Raw genomic sequence first — 16,790 nt, forward strand, 5'->3', positions numbered from 1 at the left:
AATGCAGTTAAGATGTTTTTTTTGCCAAAATTTTTATATGTGTTTCAGGCATTACCAATTTTCGTTCCTAAATCTTTTTTTGATAAAGTTGACTCTAAAATTTCTTCATTTATTTGGCAGAATAAGAATCCGAGACTGGGTAAAATACATTTACAGAAAGCTAAGAGAGATGGAGGTTTAGCATTACCTAACTTTAGATTTTATTATTGGGCTATTAATATTCGACATATGAAATTTTGGTTACTTGACCGGGACATACTATCTATTCCTAAATGGGTAGCATTGGAATTACAATCTGTTCAGGGTTATACACTTGGTTCTATTTTAGGTTCCTCTCTTCCTTTTGATTCGAAACGCCTTAAGCAGGTCTCTAACCCGATAGTTAAATATGCTTTGCGCATTTGGTTTCAATTCAGAAAATTTTTTGATCTTAATCAATTCGGGTTAGCGATTCCTATTTTAGGTAACATATTTTTTCCTCCCTCTTTTACGGATCGCGCTTTTCAAACTTGGAAGACTAAGGGTATTTTACGGTTTTTGGATTTATTTTTAGATGGTTCCCTTATGTCTTTTGAACAATTATCTAATAAATATAACTTATCAAGAATACATTTTTTTAGATATTTACAAGTTAGAAATTTCCTAAGTACTATACTTTCTTCCTTTCCAATGCTTCCTCCTATATATATTTTAGATTCGATAATTAACCTTAATCCATGTCAGAAAGGTGCATCGGCTATGATTTATAATATTATTATGAAACTTAGGAAAGCTCCATTTGATAAGATTAGGGTAGATTGGGAACAGGAATTGGGGCTTACCATTTCTGTGGATGATTGGGGGCAGATTTTACAATTAGTTAATACTTCCTCTATTTGTGCTAAACATTCCCTAATTCAATTTAAAGTGGTTCATAGAGCACATATGTCCAAAGATAAGTTAGCGCGTTTTTACTCGCATATTAATCCTTTCTGTGATAGATGTTCGGGGCAGATAGCCTCTTTAACTCATATGTTTTGGTCTTGCCCTACTTTGGAAACTTTTTGGAGAGATATTTTCAATATTATTTCTAAGGTATTAAATATAGATATCTCTCCTCACCCTATTACTGCTATCTTTGGACTACCTAAAATTTCTAGTAATCTTTCCCCTTCAGCCCGTAGAATGATTGCATTTCTTACTTTAATGGCGAAAAGATGTATTTTACAACATTGGAAAGAGCTTAATGCTCCAACTACCTTTTTTTGGTTTTCTCAGACGATTTTATGTTTGAATCTGGAGAAAATTAGAAGTAATCTTTATGATTCTTCATTTAAATTTGAACAGATTTGGGGACCTTTTATTCGATATTTTCATTTAATGTAATATTTACCCTTCTTGTTTTTTTTTCACTGTTTTAATGGAGGTCGGGATTGAGGACGTGATTTTAAGTTTAACTCTGTTTGGTTTCAAGTTAGCCCATTGCTTTGCTTTGCTTTTAGTTAGTTGCACGGTGGGTTTTTTTTTTGGGGTTTTTTTTTCTTTTTTTTTTCCATTGATATATATAAAATCTAGTATACTATTATGTTATCTTGCTTTCTTATGCTTAAATTACATTGTTTGTAGTATTTTCTTTTTGGTATTGTTATCTTTTGGAATTTTATTATACTTTAACATTGTATTAATGTTTATATGGCTTACCTTTTTTGTATACTTACTCAATAAAAAGATTTAAAAAGAAAGAAAGAAATTGGGACATCTTTAGATACATTGACAGCAGAAAAAAGATAATAGATACCAGTGTAAAGCTTTGACCAAGTCCCACTGTTATGCATTTTCTTTATATACTTTGGAGAAACTTAAAAAATATCAACTTAATGTTACATTTCAGCCTGTAACTATAAGAGGACAAAATCCTACATGGCACATCTCGAGAATAAACAATTTGGCACAAAATTGTCTTTCCATATCAGTGTATGGTAGTCAAACGTTTTGTTTATGCATCATATTTGTTAATACCACACAGCAGAATAAGTCATTACAATGTCAGCAAACACAAGGATCAGGGATTAGTTTTGTTTATATAAAAATAGAATCAATGCAACTTGGTTAAGTAGAAAGGAGGTAAGAAAGAAGCTTAGAAGTAACTCAGGGTCCAAGACAAGAGAACTAGGAGAACTAGCCAGGAGAGACTGGGGAATGGAGAGTTGTCTTACATCTTGCTAAGAGGAAAAAGCAGGTATTTTTCTTGCCTTGCTCACTGGGCATGGATGTTACTGATAATGCTGAAATGCGTTTTGCAACACACATAACTCAGCAAGTCAGGCAGCATCTGTGGAAATGATAGCCAACCCTTCTTCAGGACTGAGAAGGGGGAAGACACCAGCACAAAAACATGGGGGAAGGGGAAGGTGGCTAACTGGAAGGTGATAGGTGAAGCCGGGTGGGTAGGAAAGGTCAAGGGCTAGAGAGAAAGCAACCTGATAGGAGAAGAGAGTGGACCATAAGAGAAAGGGAATGAGGATGGGACCTAGGGGGATGTAATACGTAGGTGAGAAGAAGTAAAAGGTCAGAATGGGGGAAAAGAGGAAGGTGGGGGGGGGAGGGGGCTGGGTGAAATTTGTTTACCGGAGGAAAATCTGTATTTGTGTCATCAGGTTGGAGGCTACCCAGACAGAATACAAGGTGTTGCTCCTCCACGCTGAGGGTGGTCTCATCTTGGCACGAGAGGAGGCCATGGAGTGACACATCAGAACAGGAATCAGAATTAAAATGTTTGACACCGGGAAGTCCCTCTTGTGGGGGATGGTGTGGAGGTGCTCAATGACGCAATGCCCCAATTTACTACAGGTGTCACCAATGTAGAGGAGGCCACATCTGGAGCACCAGACACAAAAGACAACCCCAGCAGATTGGCAGGTGAAGTGTTGCCTCACCTAGAAAGACGGCCTGGGGTCACGAACAAAGGTGAGGGAGGAAGTCTATGGGCAGGTGTAGTACTCAAGATTTCTTGTAGGGATAAGTGTTGGGAGGGAGATTAGTGGGGAGGGTCGAATGGACAAGGGAATTGCGGAGGGAGCGATCCCTGCAGAAAGCTGGGGGGGGCGGGGTGGTTAAGATGTTTAGTGGTAGGATCCCTTTGGAGATGGTGGAAGTTGCAGAGGCTTATGGGGTGGTAGGTAAGGACAAGAGAGACTCTTATTATTACTAAGGCAGCGAGAAGGTGGGGTGATGTCCTGGAATAGAAAGCTGCATCGCAGGAACAAATGTGGCGGAGGCGAAGAAACTGAGAAAAGGGAATGTCAGTCTTACAGGAGATAAAGTAGGAAGAGGTATAGTCGAGATACCCATAGAAATCAGTAGGCTTATAAAAGATGTTGGTTGACAGTTTGTCTCCAGAGATAGAGAAAGAGAGATCAAGAAGCAGGGGGTGGAGGCATCAGAAACGGACCATTTGAGATGTGAATTTAAGGGCAGGGTGGAAGCTAAAGGCAAAGTTGATAAAATTGACAAGCTTAGCAGGAATGCAGGAAGCAGCACCAATGCAGTCGTCAATGTAGTGGAGGAAGAACTGGGGAGTATAACCGGTCAAGGCTTCAAACTTGGATTGTTCTAAGTAGCTGACAAAGAGGCAGGCATGGCTGAGGCCCACGTGGGTGCCCGTGGGTGCCCCCAGTTACCCCTCGTTACCCGAGTTTGGAGAAAGTGGGAGGAGCCAAAGGAGAAGCTGCTCAGGGTAAGGACCAGTTTGCCAGGCGAAGGAGAGTTGAGGGGGAAGGGGATTGGTTGGTCCTTTTGGACAGAGGAGGATGGTGGTCCTCTCCCATTCATTCTGTTGCAACCTCACAGGATCTTATGTTTCAACCAGGTGACCTATCTCTTTTCTAAACTCCACTGGATACACACCTAGCCTGTCCAACCCTGCTTCATAGACATCTGTCCATTCCAGGCATAATTTAAAAAAACAAAAACTGAAAAGGTCAGGCGGCATCTACGGAAACTGAGTAATTGGTCAAAGATACTTCACTGGTTATTTTCATCAATCTACTACAAATGTTTGTACATTGAGTTGCTTCCATTCTTTACTTCCTTCGACAAGGAGCACATAACATTCCAGATGTGGTCTTGCCAATGCCCTGGATAACATCTGTACTCAATTTCCCAGCAAAACCTGATAATATTCTGTCAGCTTTCCTCATTACTTGCTGTACCTGCACACTAACCTTTAGTGATGCACCTAGGTCCCTCTGTTTCTCAGAGCTCTGAAACCACTCACAACATAGGTGATGTTTTTTTAAATTTTTCATGGCAAAATAGATAATTCCACGTTTTCCATCCAACACTCCATTTACCAGATGCTTTCTCACTCAATCCATCCATATCCTTTTGTAACCTCCTCATGTCCTCCTTTTCACTTAGAGCAGACAGAAGGTTAGATGAGTTAAGGAGGAAATGGAAAGCTGAGAATGAGCTGCTGGAGAGAGACATCAAAATGAACCAACAAACCTGTTTTCACTCTCCAATCAAAAGGTACTGAAATCAATTGGCAAGAACAGCCAGTCCTTGTGTTATAAAGAGGTTTTGTTACCAAGAACTGTTTGTAACTCATATAAACAGGTGGGAAATGAATAAAAGCCCTTGTGGGAGAGGATCAGTGAAAGAGCTGCCACCAGCCAGCTGCACTGAGTCAGAGTGATGAGTATGCTCAGTGCCCCCGGCACCTGATTGTTGTGGCTTGAGGAGAGAAGGCACGGGAAAACCTTTCTTCAGCCCAGCAGATGCTTGCAGCTCCACAGCAGCCGGCAAATTCAGTCCCATCCATCTCAATGATCTCCCAAATGCACAGGGAAATACCCAGCTCAACGCCAAAAAAAAAAAGCAACACACGTCAAAGTTGCTGGTGAACACAGCAGGCCAGGCAGCATCTCTAGGAAGAGGTACAGTCGACGTTACCAAGAACTGTTTGTAACTCATATAAACAGGTGGGAAATGAATAAAAGCCCTTGTGGGAGAGGATCAGTGAAAGTGCTGCCACCAGCCAGCTGCACTGAGTCAGAGTGATGAGTATGCTCAGTGCCCCCGGTAAATCAGTTCTCAGTAAATCTCTTACTAGCTCTTCCTTCAGTTAGTCCTGATGAAGGGTCTCGGCCTGAAATGTTGACTGTACCTCTTCCTAGAGATGCTGCCTGGCCTGCTGCGTTCACCAGCAACTTTGATGTGTGTTGCTTGAATTTCCAGCATCTGCAGAATTCCTCGTGTTTGCGCCAAAGAAAAAAGACTGCTTGTAACTCCAAACCTCTGAGAGCACCACAACTTTGTCATGGTTTGGAAGCTTGCATACCCAATGACCTGGAGAGCTATGTTGGCTGGAGTCAGGGCCTTGTGCTTTAACTCTTGGTAGGGTCACCCGTGCCAAACAGATAAAAGGATAGAGAACAGACAAAGAGTGGTCCACTGGTCCTCCCTATTCAGGGGTTCAGTTCAGGGCTAAGAACCCTGGTTGGTCAAACAAAACTTATGGAAACAGCAATGTAGAATCCTTCTACATCTGTGTACAATGGTATGGCCAAGGACAGACAGATCAAGGACCTTCATTGCTGCCCTAAATGCCAGCAGGCGTAACGGACTGTAAGTAACTGTAACTCCAACAGCCATCAGATCAATCACCAGACCCACATCTAAACATCAGCTCAAGCCATTACTTCCCACCAAAAATATGGCCGCCACCCTGGCAGCATATAACTGTGCGGTCATACCCCTATCCATTGCCCAGCTCTAAATTACTTGATTAAGCCTCAAACCTATCTGTGAAGCTGTGCATAAAGTTACAGAATCTTAAATTTGTTTAAATAGACATCAGAAATACTTCACAAACCTGGAAATTTTTTAAGTCAGCTCATTCACATGCATAGGTGACCAGAAGTTGGGCATTTGTAACCTAGAAAAGTTTGCCTGTACAATTACCCACCAGTCAATACAAATTACTCCAGTTCAAGATTTTCTTTAAAAACCCACACAATATTAGACCTAAAATCAACATCCTTGTGAAGTCAGCTTCAAATATCACCCACAGCACCAGTAAGTAGACAAAACAAAAAAAAACGCAAAAAACTCAAATATCATCCTTGCATCAATGATGGACAGTGAACATTAACATTCATTCCCAAATTCCTCTGATATGTGAATGATCTATGGTGCGCTTTGACATCTCCCAAACCCACATATTCTCTAATAGTGGCCCATAGATGACTCTGCCACCAAAATAACTGTTGATTCCCTAATTTGAAACACTAGTTGAAAACCACCCACAAGAGGCTCAAAACAACTCCCTAAAACCCCACCAGTACTGACCCTCAAGTGGCCACTATGAGCTGTGAAGGCAGGACCATCATACAAATATAACCACAAAGGAAGTATGACAGCACCTCTATTTCCTTAGGACCCTGCAGAGATTCGGCATGTTATCAAAAACCTTGGCAAATTTCTACAGATGTTTAGTGGAAACTGTGCTGACTGACTGCATTACCGCCTAGTCTGGGAACACGCATGCTTTGAACAGAAAATCCTACAAAAAGTAGTGGATTTGGCCTAGTACATCATGGGTAAAACCCTCCCAACCACTGAGCACATCTACATGAAATGTTGATGTAGTAAAGCAACATCCATCATCAAAGATCCTTACCAACCAGGTGTAGGTGTTGAGAATCTCTTATTAATGGGAGAATCTCAAACAAGGTAGAGCTACTAGGACTTGACGTTTCAATCCCTATGGTAAGTTGGCACTCTCGATGTTGGCAGTGGGTTTGGAGTGGTGACAAGGAGGGAGGGTAGGTACATCATTGGGGTCATCAGGTGGGCACCCTCTTTCTTTGACGTTTCATTGATAAGCCCACAATGTCTCCAGAGGGCTCAACGGTGCTACCTGGCATCCCAGATACACTCCCCTCAGTTCCATACCCTCCTGTCTTCAGCCCAGTTGTTGTCTTTCCTTTTAATCCAAATCCAATTGCTGTTTTCTTCTGTTGTATTTGACAAGCAATTGATTGCTTGTTGGAGAGAGTGACCCCTCACCCCCACCTTCTTCAATAGACTGGTTGTAGATGTAGCAATGAATTCTCTGCATCCCACTTCTACAGGGAAAATCTTGGTCTTCCAGTCATTCTGGGCAGCTTCAGTTGCCAGTTCAGAGTACTTGGTCTTTTAAACAAAGTTTCAAGGGACTGATATTTAAAACTGAGGTGCATAGAAATTTCGTCTTTCAGAAAGTAGTGAAACTTTTGTATTCTTTGCCTCTCGAAGAGATAGATAGCTATTTGGAAGATCAAGAACTTAAAAGCTACAGGGAAATGGGACAAGCGAAGGGATGAGGCCAGTATAAATCAGGTACTATCATATTAAACGGCAGGGTAAGCTGTAGGGACTTCATGGTCTAGCTTTGTTCTTATTTTCTTGTGTTCTAGATGTGAAAGAGAACAACTTGCAAGATGTTGAAACATACAAGGACATCAGGTCTAAAAGAATATTTATTTCAAAGATCTAGCACAGCAATATTGAGCTAAACAGCCTCCCACAGTCCATGATTCTATAGCAGTCAATGGACTGCAGAGGAGAAAACTGTACTTGAACCATGGAGCATTGAATAAAATTCCCAATGTCTATCTGGCCACTACTGGAGGTAATCAAAAATTCAGAGGGACTGTATAGAAAACAGAAGTTACGCATTTGAAAAATCAAAAAAGGCTAACATCAAACTAGCAACTGTTACATACCTTGTGGGTAACTTGTGACTGTCTTAAGACCATGATGTAATTGAGTATCTTGTGAGCATGATGTAATGGTCTTGTGATGGTGGGGTGATGTAATTTTCCCTCCACTGTGAGGTCACGTGATGACATGTTCTCAACAGGTATATAACTGGAAACCCCTGTTGTTACGCAGTTTAGTTCATTGTTTAATTCGTCAGTTACTTCGTTATGCTGCATATTCGTCTTATGACGCAGTTTAGTTTTAAAGTGGAGATTTACTTTCTATTGTAAGTCTAGTACTGGAGAGTGAAGATCTTACTAAAGTACGGGAGCCTGAAGGATTGAGTAAAGTAGGTGTCGTTCGGCGGTTTCATAAAGGATCGACCTTATTGAATCTTCATTCAGAAATAGTGACCTGCATCTGCGATAACCCCTGTAATATCAGGAAGGTTTTTGCAGTGTTCATTTGCCTGGAAAAGGTCAGTTCCTTTAAGCCATTTTATTTCCTTCATCGTGAATCCTTTGGACGGAATCAGCAGTAACGTCACGTCTTCGAAGAAATCCGTTTCCAGGGAAGTCTCTCCTTATTGACTGTGTGAATCACTTGGACTTTCAAATTTACCACTTAAAGAATTGTTCCAAAGTTGCTGTATAGCAGTTAACTTCTGGTTAAGTTAGTCATTTGAATTCTTTGCTATTGTTGAGCAGAGCTTAATAAATGTTTATGTTTGTTTCTTAAAACCTGACTTAATTATATATTCATTGTTGCTGGTCACGTGACACAACCAATAACTTTCCAAGGTCTTACACAATTATGAATGAAGCTGAAGCTGAAAAGTCATATTAGAGTCCTGCATGTTATCACAAATAGAGACAACATAGTAACTTAAAACCGGAATGATTTAACCATTGAAAAAAACACACACGAAATTGCAGACAACTTCTAATCAGAACTTGCACCAGCTAAAGGCTCAACAAGTCGAAAACTCCTCTTATGTAGGGTACTTTTCTGTTCATTTAATGAACCTACCATCAGGAGAGATGTTGTGTCAGGCAGTAACCTGATCAGGCATCAAACTGTAATAGCTCTTTTTCTGTTGCAGAATTCTATATCTATTGATCTGAACCAGGGATCTGTAGTCATTGGACTTCAACAAACAAATCCATTACAATGAATCCTACATCCATCAGTTGATGGAGAATATGTGATCTTGCCTTTAGGAAAAGATACACAATGATTGGGATTACAACTAAGCAAATTGTTAAAATTTGCCATTTAGCGTAAAAGGAAGCACTATTGTAATAAATCAAATATGATTTGCCAACATTAGGAATAAGTTTCATACCATGGGGTTTGAGTCAGCAATCAGGTCTCGTAATGAATCCAGGAAACCTTGATCCTCTACCATTTGGGCATTGATGTCATGCAGCTTAGCCACACAGACAGCTGCTGTTTTGCGAACATATGGGTCTTCGTCCTTCAGACACTTACGAAGAGGCTCACACAGGTACTCTGTTATTTTGTCCACACGGATACAGCCCATCGTTCGGACGGCCAGAGCCCTGATCAAGGGATTTGGATCTTCACAATCCTACAAAGAGAGGGCATTTTAGAATTTCAGTTAATATCAATACCAAACCTAATACACTGTACAACCTGAGAACTTCAGGAATGATAAATATAAAATAATTTTTTGTAATGTGCACGTATGGAATAGAACATGTAAATAATGAGATGGTGGAAATCTGAATTAAATAGGAAATGTTGGACATTTTCATCAAAAAGAGCAGATGTTTCATGGCAGAGACTTTTCGTTACAACACACTTTTTATTAAATTCATTTATCTTAAACTCTGTCCTTTTCTCTCACTGATGTCCGTTCTGCTGGTTATTTCCATAATTCTGTTTACTTCATTTCAGTATCACCAAAAACAAGCATCATCAGCTCAATTATACAACTGATAGGAGTATTGCAGTTGTGAGACTGCACCAATCTCAGAACAACAACTACCATGCCAATGAGACTCTCCCACCCTCCCATCCCTCACTGATTATTAATTGAATATCAAGATTACATAGGGACTATATATTTATATAAACTTTAGTCAAGATAGAGAGGTGATTTTAGCTCAAACAACAAAAGCCGAATGTGAACATTTTTAAAAATGAAGATATTGAAAAGCTAAAATAAAAAGAAAAAAAGCAGCATCAGTGGAAGCAAGTGTTCTGATAAAAAGTATCTGTTTCTGGTACCCTGTATCTGTATCTCTTTACATAGATGCTATCTGACCTGTTGGATGTTCCACACCTTCCTGCTTTTAATTTTGCTGAACATCAGCCTGACTTCCAAAAATATTGCAGATAGCTGGTAATGCACTAACAAGTTTAAGATTTCAGTTATATATAGAGTTCTATATAGGGTTTCTTTGTTTTGTGGCTGTGTGTAAGGAGATGAATCTCAGGGTTGTATGTAGTATACATATTTTGATGATAAATCACCTCATTACAGGAAGGATGCGAGTACCATACAGAGAGTGCAGAGGAGATTTACAAGGATGTTGCCTGGATTGGAGAGCATGCCATACGAGAATAGCTTAAGTGAACTTGGCTTTTTCCTCCTTCAAGCAACGGAGGATGAGAGGGGAGCTGATAGAGGTGTATAAGATGATGAGAGGCATCGATCGTGTGGATAGCCAGAGGCTATCAGGGATACAAGTGCATTTAAGGAAACAGGGTTATAAACTCCCAATACAGACTATCTTGCTGGAAAACATGCAGTCCCTGGTGAATAAAATCAGTGATCTCAGAGCTAGGGTGCTGAAGCAGAGGAACATTAGGACCTCGTGTGTCCTTTGTTTCATGGATTCCTGGTTAAACCCTTCTGTACCGGATGCAGCGATTCAGATCGACGGATTTACTGTACGACGTCGGGATAGCAGAGGTAGAGGAGTATGCCTCATGATCAACTCCTGTTAGTGCACAAATATATCAGTGCTATCCCAATTCTGCTCACCAGACCTGGAATATCTAGCAGTTAAGACCTGTCCACTTTACCTAGCACGGGAGATTTCCACGATCATTTTGGTAGCGGTATACATTCCACCTCAGGCAAATGTCAGTCAGGCTTTAGATGATCTGAGCAATGGGATCAACATGCATGAAACAGTGCACCCTAACACTTTCAACATCATTGTGGGGAATTTTAATCAAGCCAGTGTGAAAAAACTCACCAAGCAATAACCATCAACAGATCACTTGCAACTCCAGAGGAAACAACACACTGGACCACTGTTATACCGCCATCAAGAATGCCTACCATGCTATTCCACGTCCTCACTTCAGGAAATCTGATCACCTGCCTGTACTTCTACTCCCTGAGTATAGGCAGAGACTGAAGACTGCAGCAACAGTAGTGAGGACCAAGAAGGCATGGACAAGGGGAGCACAGGAGCACTTACAGGACTGTTTTGAATCAATGGACTGGACTGTATTCCGGGATTCATCTTTGAATCTGGATGAGTATGCTGCAGTCGTTACCAACTTCATTAAAACCTGGGTGGATGAGTATGTGCCTACAAGGACTTAGTGTACATTCTTTTTTTTTTAATATAATTTTTATTGAGTTTTCAAAATGAATACATGAAAAGATAATATCTACCCTCCCCCCTCCCCTTAACCTTCCCCTCCATATATAGTCCTACCTAAAAAAGAAAAGAAGAAAAAAAAGAAGAACCGCCTGGGTATTGGAAGGTTTCCACATGCTCCATGGGATTCAAAATAAATTTGGTATTCTTATTCGTTACTTTCCCCAAGGGACCAAGATCTTTATCGGAGCACTTAAATATGCCATCCTATCTTTTGTAAATAAGGGTGCCAAATATACAAAAATGTTACATATTTATCTCTTAAATTGTAAGTAATTTTTTCAAGTGGAATAGAACTAGCCATTTCATTATTCCAACGATTCATACTTAAATACGAATCAGATTTCCAAGTAACTGCTATAGTCTTCTTAGCTACTGCCAATGCAATTTTTATAAATTCTTTCTGATATTTGTTCAATTTAAGTTTCGGCTTTATCCCTTCAATATCACCTAATAGAAATAATAAGGGTTAGTGTACATTCTTAAACCAAAAGCCATGGATGAACCAGGAGGTACGTCGTCTACTGGGTCTGTGGATTCAAGTCTGGTGACCCAGGTCTGTACCAGAAAACCAGGTATGATTTGCGGATGACTATTTCAAGGGCAAAGAGACAATTTCAAATGAGGTTGGAGGCGACAACGGATGTATGACAACTCTGGCAGGGTTTGCAAGACATTACTTCCTACAAAGCAAGACCCAATAGCATGAATGGTAGCAATGCGTCACTACCAGATGAACTTAATGCCTTCTATGCCCACTTTGAAAGAGAGAATATAACTACAGCTGTGAAGATCCCTACTGCACCTGATGAACCTGTGATCTCTGTCTCAGAGGCTAATGTTAGGCTGCCTTTAAAGAAGGTGAACCCTCACAAAACAGAAGGTCCCGATGGAGTACCTGGTAAGGTTCTGAAAACCTGTGCCAACCAACTGACGGGACTATTCAAGGATACTTTCAACCTTTCACTGGTCGGGTGAAAGTTCTCACTAGCTTCAAAAAGTAACAATTATACCAGTGCCTAAGAAGAATAATGTGAGGGGCCGTCATGACCATCACCCGGTAGCACTCACATCTACAGTGATGAAATGCTTTGAGAGGTTGGTCATGATTAGACTGAACTCCTGCCTCAGCAAGGCCCTGGAGCCATTGCAATTTGCCCATCGTCATAAAAAGTCAATGGAAGATGCAATCTCAATGGCTCTTCATGTGGCCTTAGACCACCTGGACAGCACAAACCCTTTACATCAGGATGCTGTTCATCAACTATAGCTTAGATTTTAATACCATTATTCCCACAATCCTGATTGAAAAGCTACAGAACCTGGGCCTCTGTACTTCTCTCTGCAAAATCTGTGCAGATCGGTGATAACATCTCCTCCTCACTGATGATCAGCATTGGTGCACCTCAGGGGTGTGTGTGCTTAGCCCACTGCTCTACTCTCTCTAATACTTGTGACTGTGGGGCTAGGCGTAGCTCAATTACCATCGATAAATTTGCTGATGATACAACAATTGTTGGTGGAATCTCAGATGGAAACGAGAGGGCACACTGGAGTGAGATATGCCAACTAGTGGAGCGGTGTCACAGCAACAACCTGGCACTCAACGTCATTGAGATGAAAGAGTTGATTGTGGACTTCAGGAAAGGTAAGACAAAGGAACACATACCAATCCTCACAGAGGGATCAGAAGTGGAGAGAGTGAGCAGTTTCAAGTTCCCGAGTGTCAAGATCTCCGAGGACCTAATCTGGTCCCAACATATCGATGCAGTTATAAAGAAGGCAAGACAGCGACTATACTTCATTAGGAATTTGAAGAGATTTGGTATGTCAACAACACACTCAAAGACTTCTATAGATGCACTGTAGAGAGCATTCTGACAGGCTGCATCACTGTCTGGTATGGAGGGGCTACTGCACAGGATCAACAGAAGCTGCGGAGGGTTGTAAATTTAGCCAGCTTCATCTTGGGTACTAGCCTACAAAGTACCCAAGACATCTTCAAGGAGTAGTGACTCAAAAAGGAAGCATCCATTATTAAGGACCTCCAGCACCCAGGGCATGCCCTTTTCTCAATGTTACCATCAGGTAGGAGATACAGAAGCCTGAAGGCCCACACTCAGTGATTCAGGAACAGCTTCTTCCCATCTGCCATCCAATTCCTAAATGGTCTTTGAACTCGCGAACACTACCTCACTTTTTAATTATATATTATTTCTGCTTTTGCATGATTTTTAAATCTGTTCAATATATAATTTATTTATTTATTATTTTACTATATTTTTTCCTCCTCCTATATTATGTATTGCATTGAACTGCTGCTGCTAAGCAAAGTCAGAGATAATAAACCTGATTCTGATTTTTACCAGGGCTAAAATGACTACCACAAGAGGGCATAGTTTTAAGGTGCTTGGAAGTAGGTGCAAAGGGGATGTCAGTGGTACATTTTTCACACAGAGTGGTGGGTGTGTGGAATGCACTGCCAGCGAAAGTGGTGGAGGAAGATATAATAGAGTCTTTTAAGAAACTCTTAGATAGGTACACGGAGCTTAGAAAAATAGAGGGCTATGCAATAGGGAAATTCTAGGCTGTTTCTAGAGTAGGTTACATGGTTGGCACAACATTGTGGGCCGAAGGGTCTGTAATATGCTGTAGATTTCTATGTTTCTGTTTTTTAAAAGTATTTTTAATTTTGCGTCATTCATAATTCTTAAACCTACCAACTAATGTCTTAAATAGGAGACTTGTTAATCTAGAGGAAGATAATCATCTCTAATATTAATTTGTCAAAAACATTAAACAGGGTGGAATTACCAGGCATTCCCATAGTTAAGGCAAATGTGAAATATTGAATGAAATGAGCACAGCTTTAAGAGGTTGGTCACATTTGCAAGTGGATAAACCACATAACTCAAATGGAATGTACCCCATGAAGCAAAAAGCAACAAGTGAGAAAACTGCAGAGGATCCATCTACAATCTTCAATTCTCCCTGGCTGTAAGAGTGGTGTCAGAAATATGCACAACTGTCGACATTGTACTGTTGTTTAAAAACCGACAGACAAACCAAGTAATTTAAAGTAGGTTAGCTTAACTTCAGTGGTGGAAAAGCTACTGGAATTAAATCTGAGAAACAATATCAACCTTCAATTAGAAAGACATGAAGGCATTCTGTTTAGACTTGTTAAAGTCAAGTCTGATGAACTTGATTGCTCACAAGTTTATAAGGAGGGTTGCTGAGGGCAATATCAATAAAAATTTCAACAAGGCCTTTGACAAGGAAGGTCCCACATGATGAGCTGGTCAAAAATCTAAATGCCCAGAGCCAAGATGCAAATTGGAAGCTAAACATCCTCAATGGCAGGAAGTAGAGCGTTGTGATAGATGAGAATTTGTCTGATTGAAAGACCATGTCCAAAGTGGTTCCACAAGGCTCTGTACTTGGTTCTTTGTTTTTTGTTAAATGTGTTAATGAGTTATAAAAATGCTTGCCAATAATATAAAAATCAGCCAAGTGGTTGACATTGAAAATTAAAGTTTTAGCTTACAGGAAAACAGAAATGGTCTTGTCAGTTGGCCTGAAAACTGGCAAAAATGATAAGGGCAGCCGAAAATAACCGGTTCACTATATGACACTAATTCCTGACCTCCTGAGCTATCCTAGAAAACAACAACAACTCAAACAAAATATCATCAATGCTGTTTCCACAAATTCCTCCAAATCCAATGGAAGGACAGCAAATCTTGCAGGCCAATATCACCAGCACTGAGGCTCAAGTTCTACTCCATCATTTACATTTGATAGGCCATAATGTTTGCACACTTGACACTGGACTCCCAAAGCAGGCACTATTCAAAGTCTGTAATGGGAGTGACAGCTCAGGCAGACAGAGGAAAAGAATCAAGGATTTGCCCAAGGCTTTCTAGAAGGAATGCCATATTCCAATTGACCTCTGAGAACCTCTGCACCACAAACAATTAACAAGAGAGGGCGCATTAAAGATGGCTTCAGATGGTATCAGCTGAATATGGAAGTCTTGAGTAAATGGTACCGGACCTCTCAGACAACCCACCCAAACAGACGTCACCAGCTCCAGGGGTAGAAACGTTTGCAATTCCACACTGGCCCCATCAGCCACTTCAAAACTCGCAAAACCAAGCAGTAGATGATCCTTAATCCCAAGGAACTGGTCAAGAAGATGATAAGTTCATAGAAAAAAAGTGCAGAGATTTACAAGAGTGTTGTCAGGAAAAGAATAAGAATTTCAGGATGTATTTTGCAAACATTTCTCTGACATTAAATATACCTATTGAAAATACTTACTTTGAGATAAAACTGGATAGGTTGCATTGATTTCTTTGGAAAAGAGGCAGCTGAGGGATAGTTTAATTGAAGGGTAGAGATGAGGAGCCTTAGCAGAGAAATTAGAAGTCGAGGACAAAAGAATTAATGGAGAGAGATTCAGGGTAATGTGACAGCATAGTAGGGATATAAAACTCATGGTCTCAGAAGGCTTATATAGTTTGAAGTAGGATAAGAAAAAATAGTTTTAGTTTTTGCACAGAGGATGTAAATCTTTGGAATTCTCCACACAAGCTGTAGACACACAGTTGTTGAGTACATCCAAATGCTGAGTGTGACAGATTTCTGGGCACCAAGGGAATGCAAACATAGGGAAAGTGCAGGAAAGTGGAGTTAGTGTAGAATTTTAGCTATAACCCAGGGGATGGCATTTTTACTCTTGCATACATCATTTAGACACATACATTGTTCTGCTTTTAATATTTTCCTCAAATCTATGAAGCATTTTGATGGTTCTCAAAAATTGACCTAGTAATTGCACCTACACTGATGTATGTTAAAGTTTCATGTTGTATTTTGTTTCCATGAACATACTTCAATATGAACTCTCTCCATGGTCTTTAATTACCATTAAGTAATAAATTAATTACTAAGGAATACAGTATTTTTTACTAGAGAGGCGAACGACATGAAACACGTTCAGCAAACAACAACAAATGCACTAATATGTTCTTTTGGCGCTCGAATTAGCAAACAGAAGAAATCTTGGGCCTATAAAACATATTACTACACCATCACAATAGGTTGAAATCATTGGAAACTTCAAGTCATGAATGGCAATAAAGGGCAATCAAGGTTTCAACAAATACCCCAATAATGCAACTTACGTCAACGTATAGCAATTTAGTGCTGGAAAACAGAGACATCCGTTTGTCCCTTATTAGGGAGAGAGAGTACCTGTGGTATGTCAAATACCGGGTGAAACACGAGGTCTTTGGGGTAAATGCAAGTCTGTGTCTTTGCTGTTGCTTTGCTCACGCTTGAGCGCTTGGTGGCAGGTGCTGATGCTTTTTTTTGCCGGTTGAGGGGGGGGGACGGTGGATGTTGTTGCTTGCTGCT

At 40.4% G+C, this 16,790-nt stretch overlaps 1 protein-coding gene across 2 annotated transcripts in view; it reads right to left on the reverse strand.

The window, feature by feature from the left end:
* Nucleotides 1-16,790, reverse strand: part of ap2b1 (adaptor related protein complex 2 subunit beta 1) — a 275,766-nt gene that overhangs the window by 238,330 nt on the left and 20,646 nt on the right. For both annotated transcript variants that reach the window (XM_063031461.1, XM_063031460.1), the window contains exon 5: nt 9,071-9,316. In XM_063031461.1, coding sequence (XP_062887531.1) covers nt 9,071-9,316 — 246 coding nt within the window. The remainder of the gene's footprint in view (nt 1-9,070; nt 9,317-16,790) is intronic.

This window comes from Mobula hypostoma, chromosome 23 (genome assembly GCF_963921235.1).
Source record: "Mobula hypostoma chromosome 23, sMobHyp1.1, whole genome shotgun sequence".
Taxonomy (NCBI): domain Eukaryota; kingdom Metazoa; phylum Chordata; class Chondrichthyes; order Myliobatiformes; family Myliobatidae; genus Mobula; species Mobula hypostoma.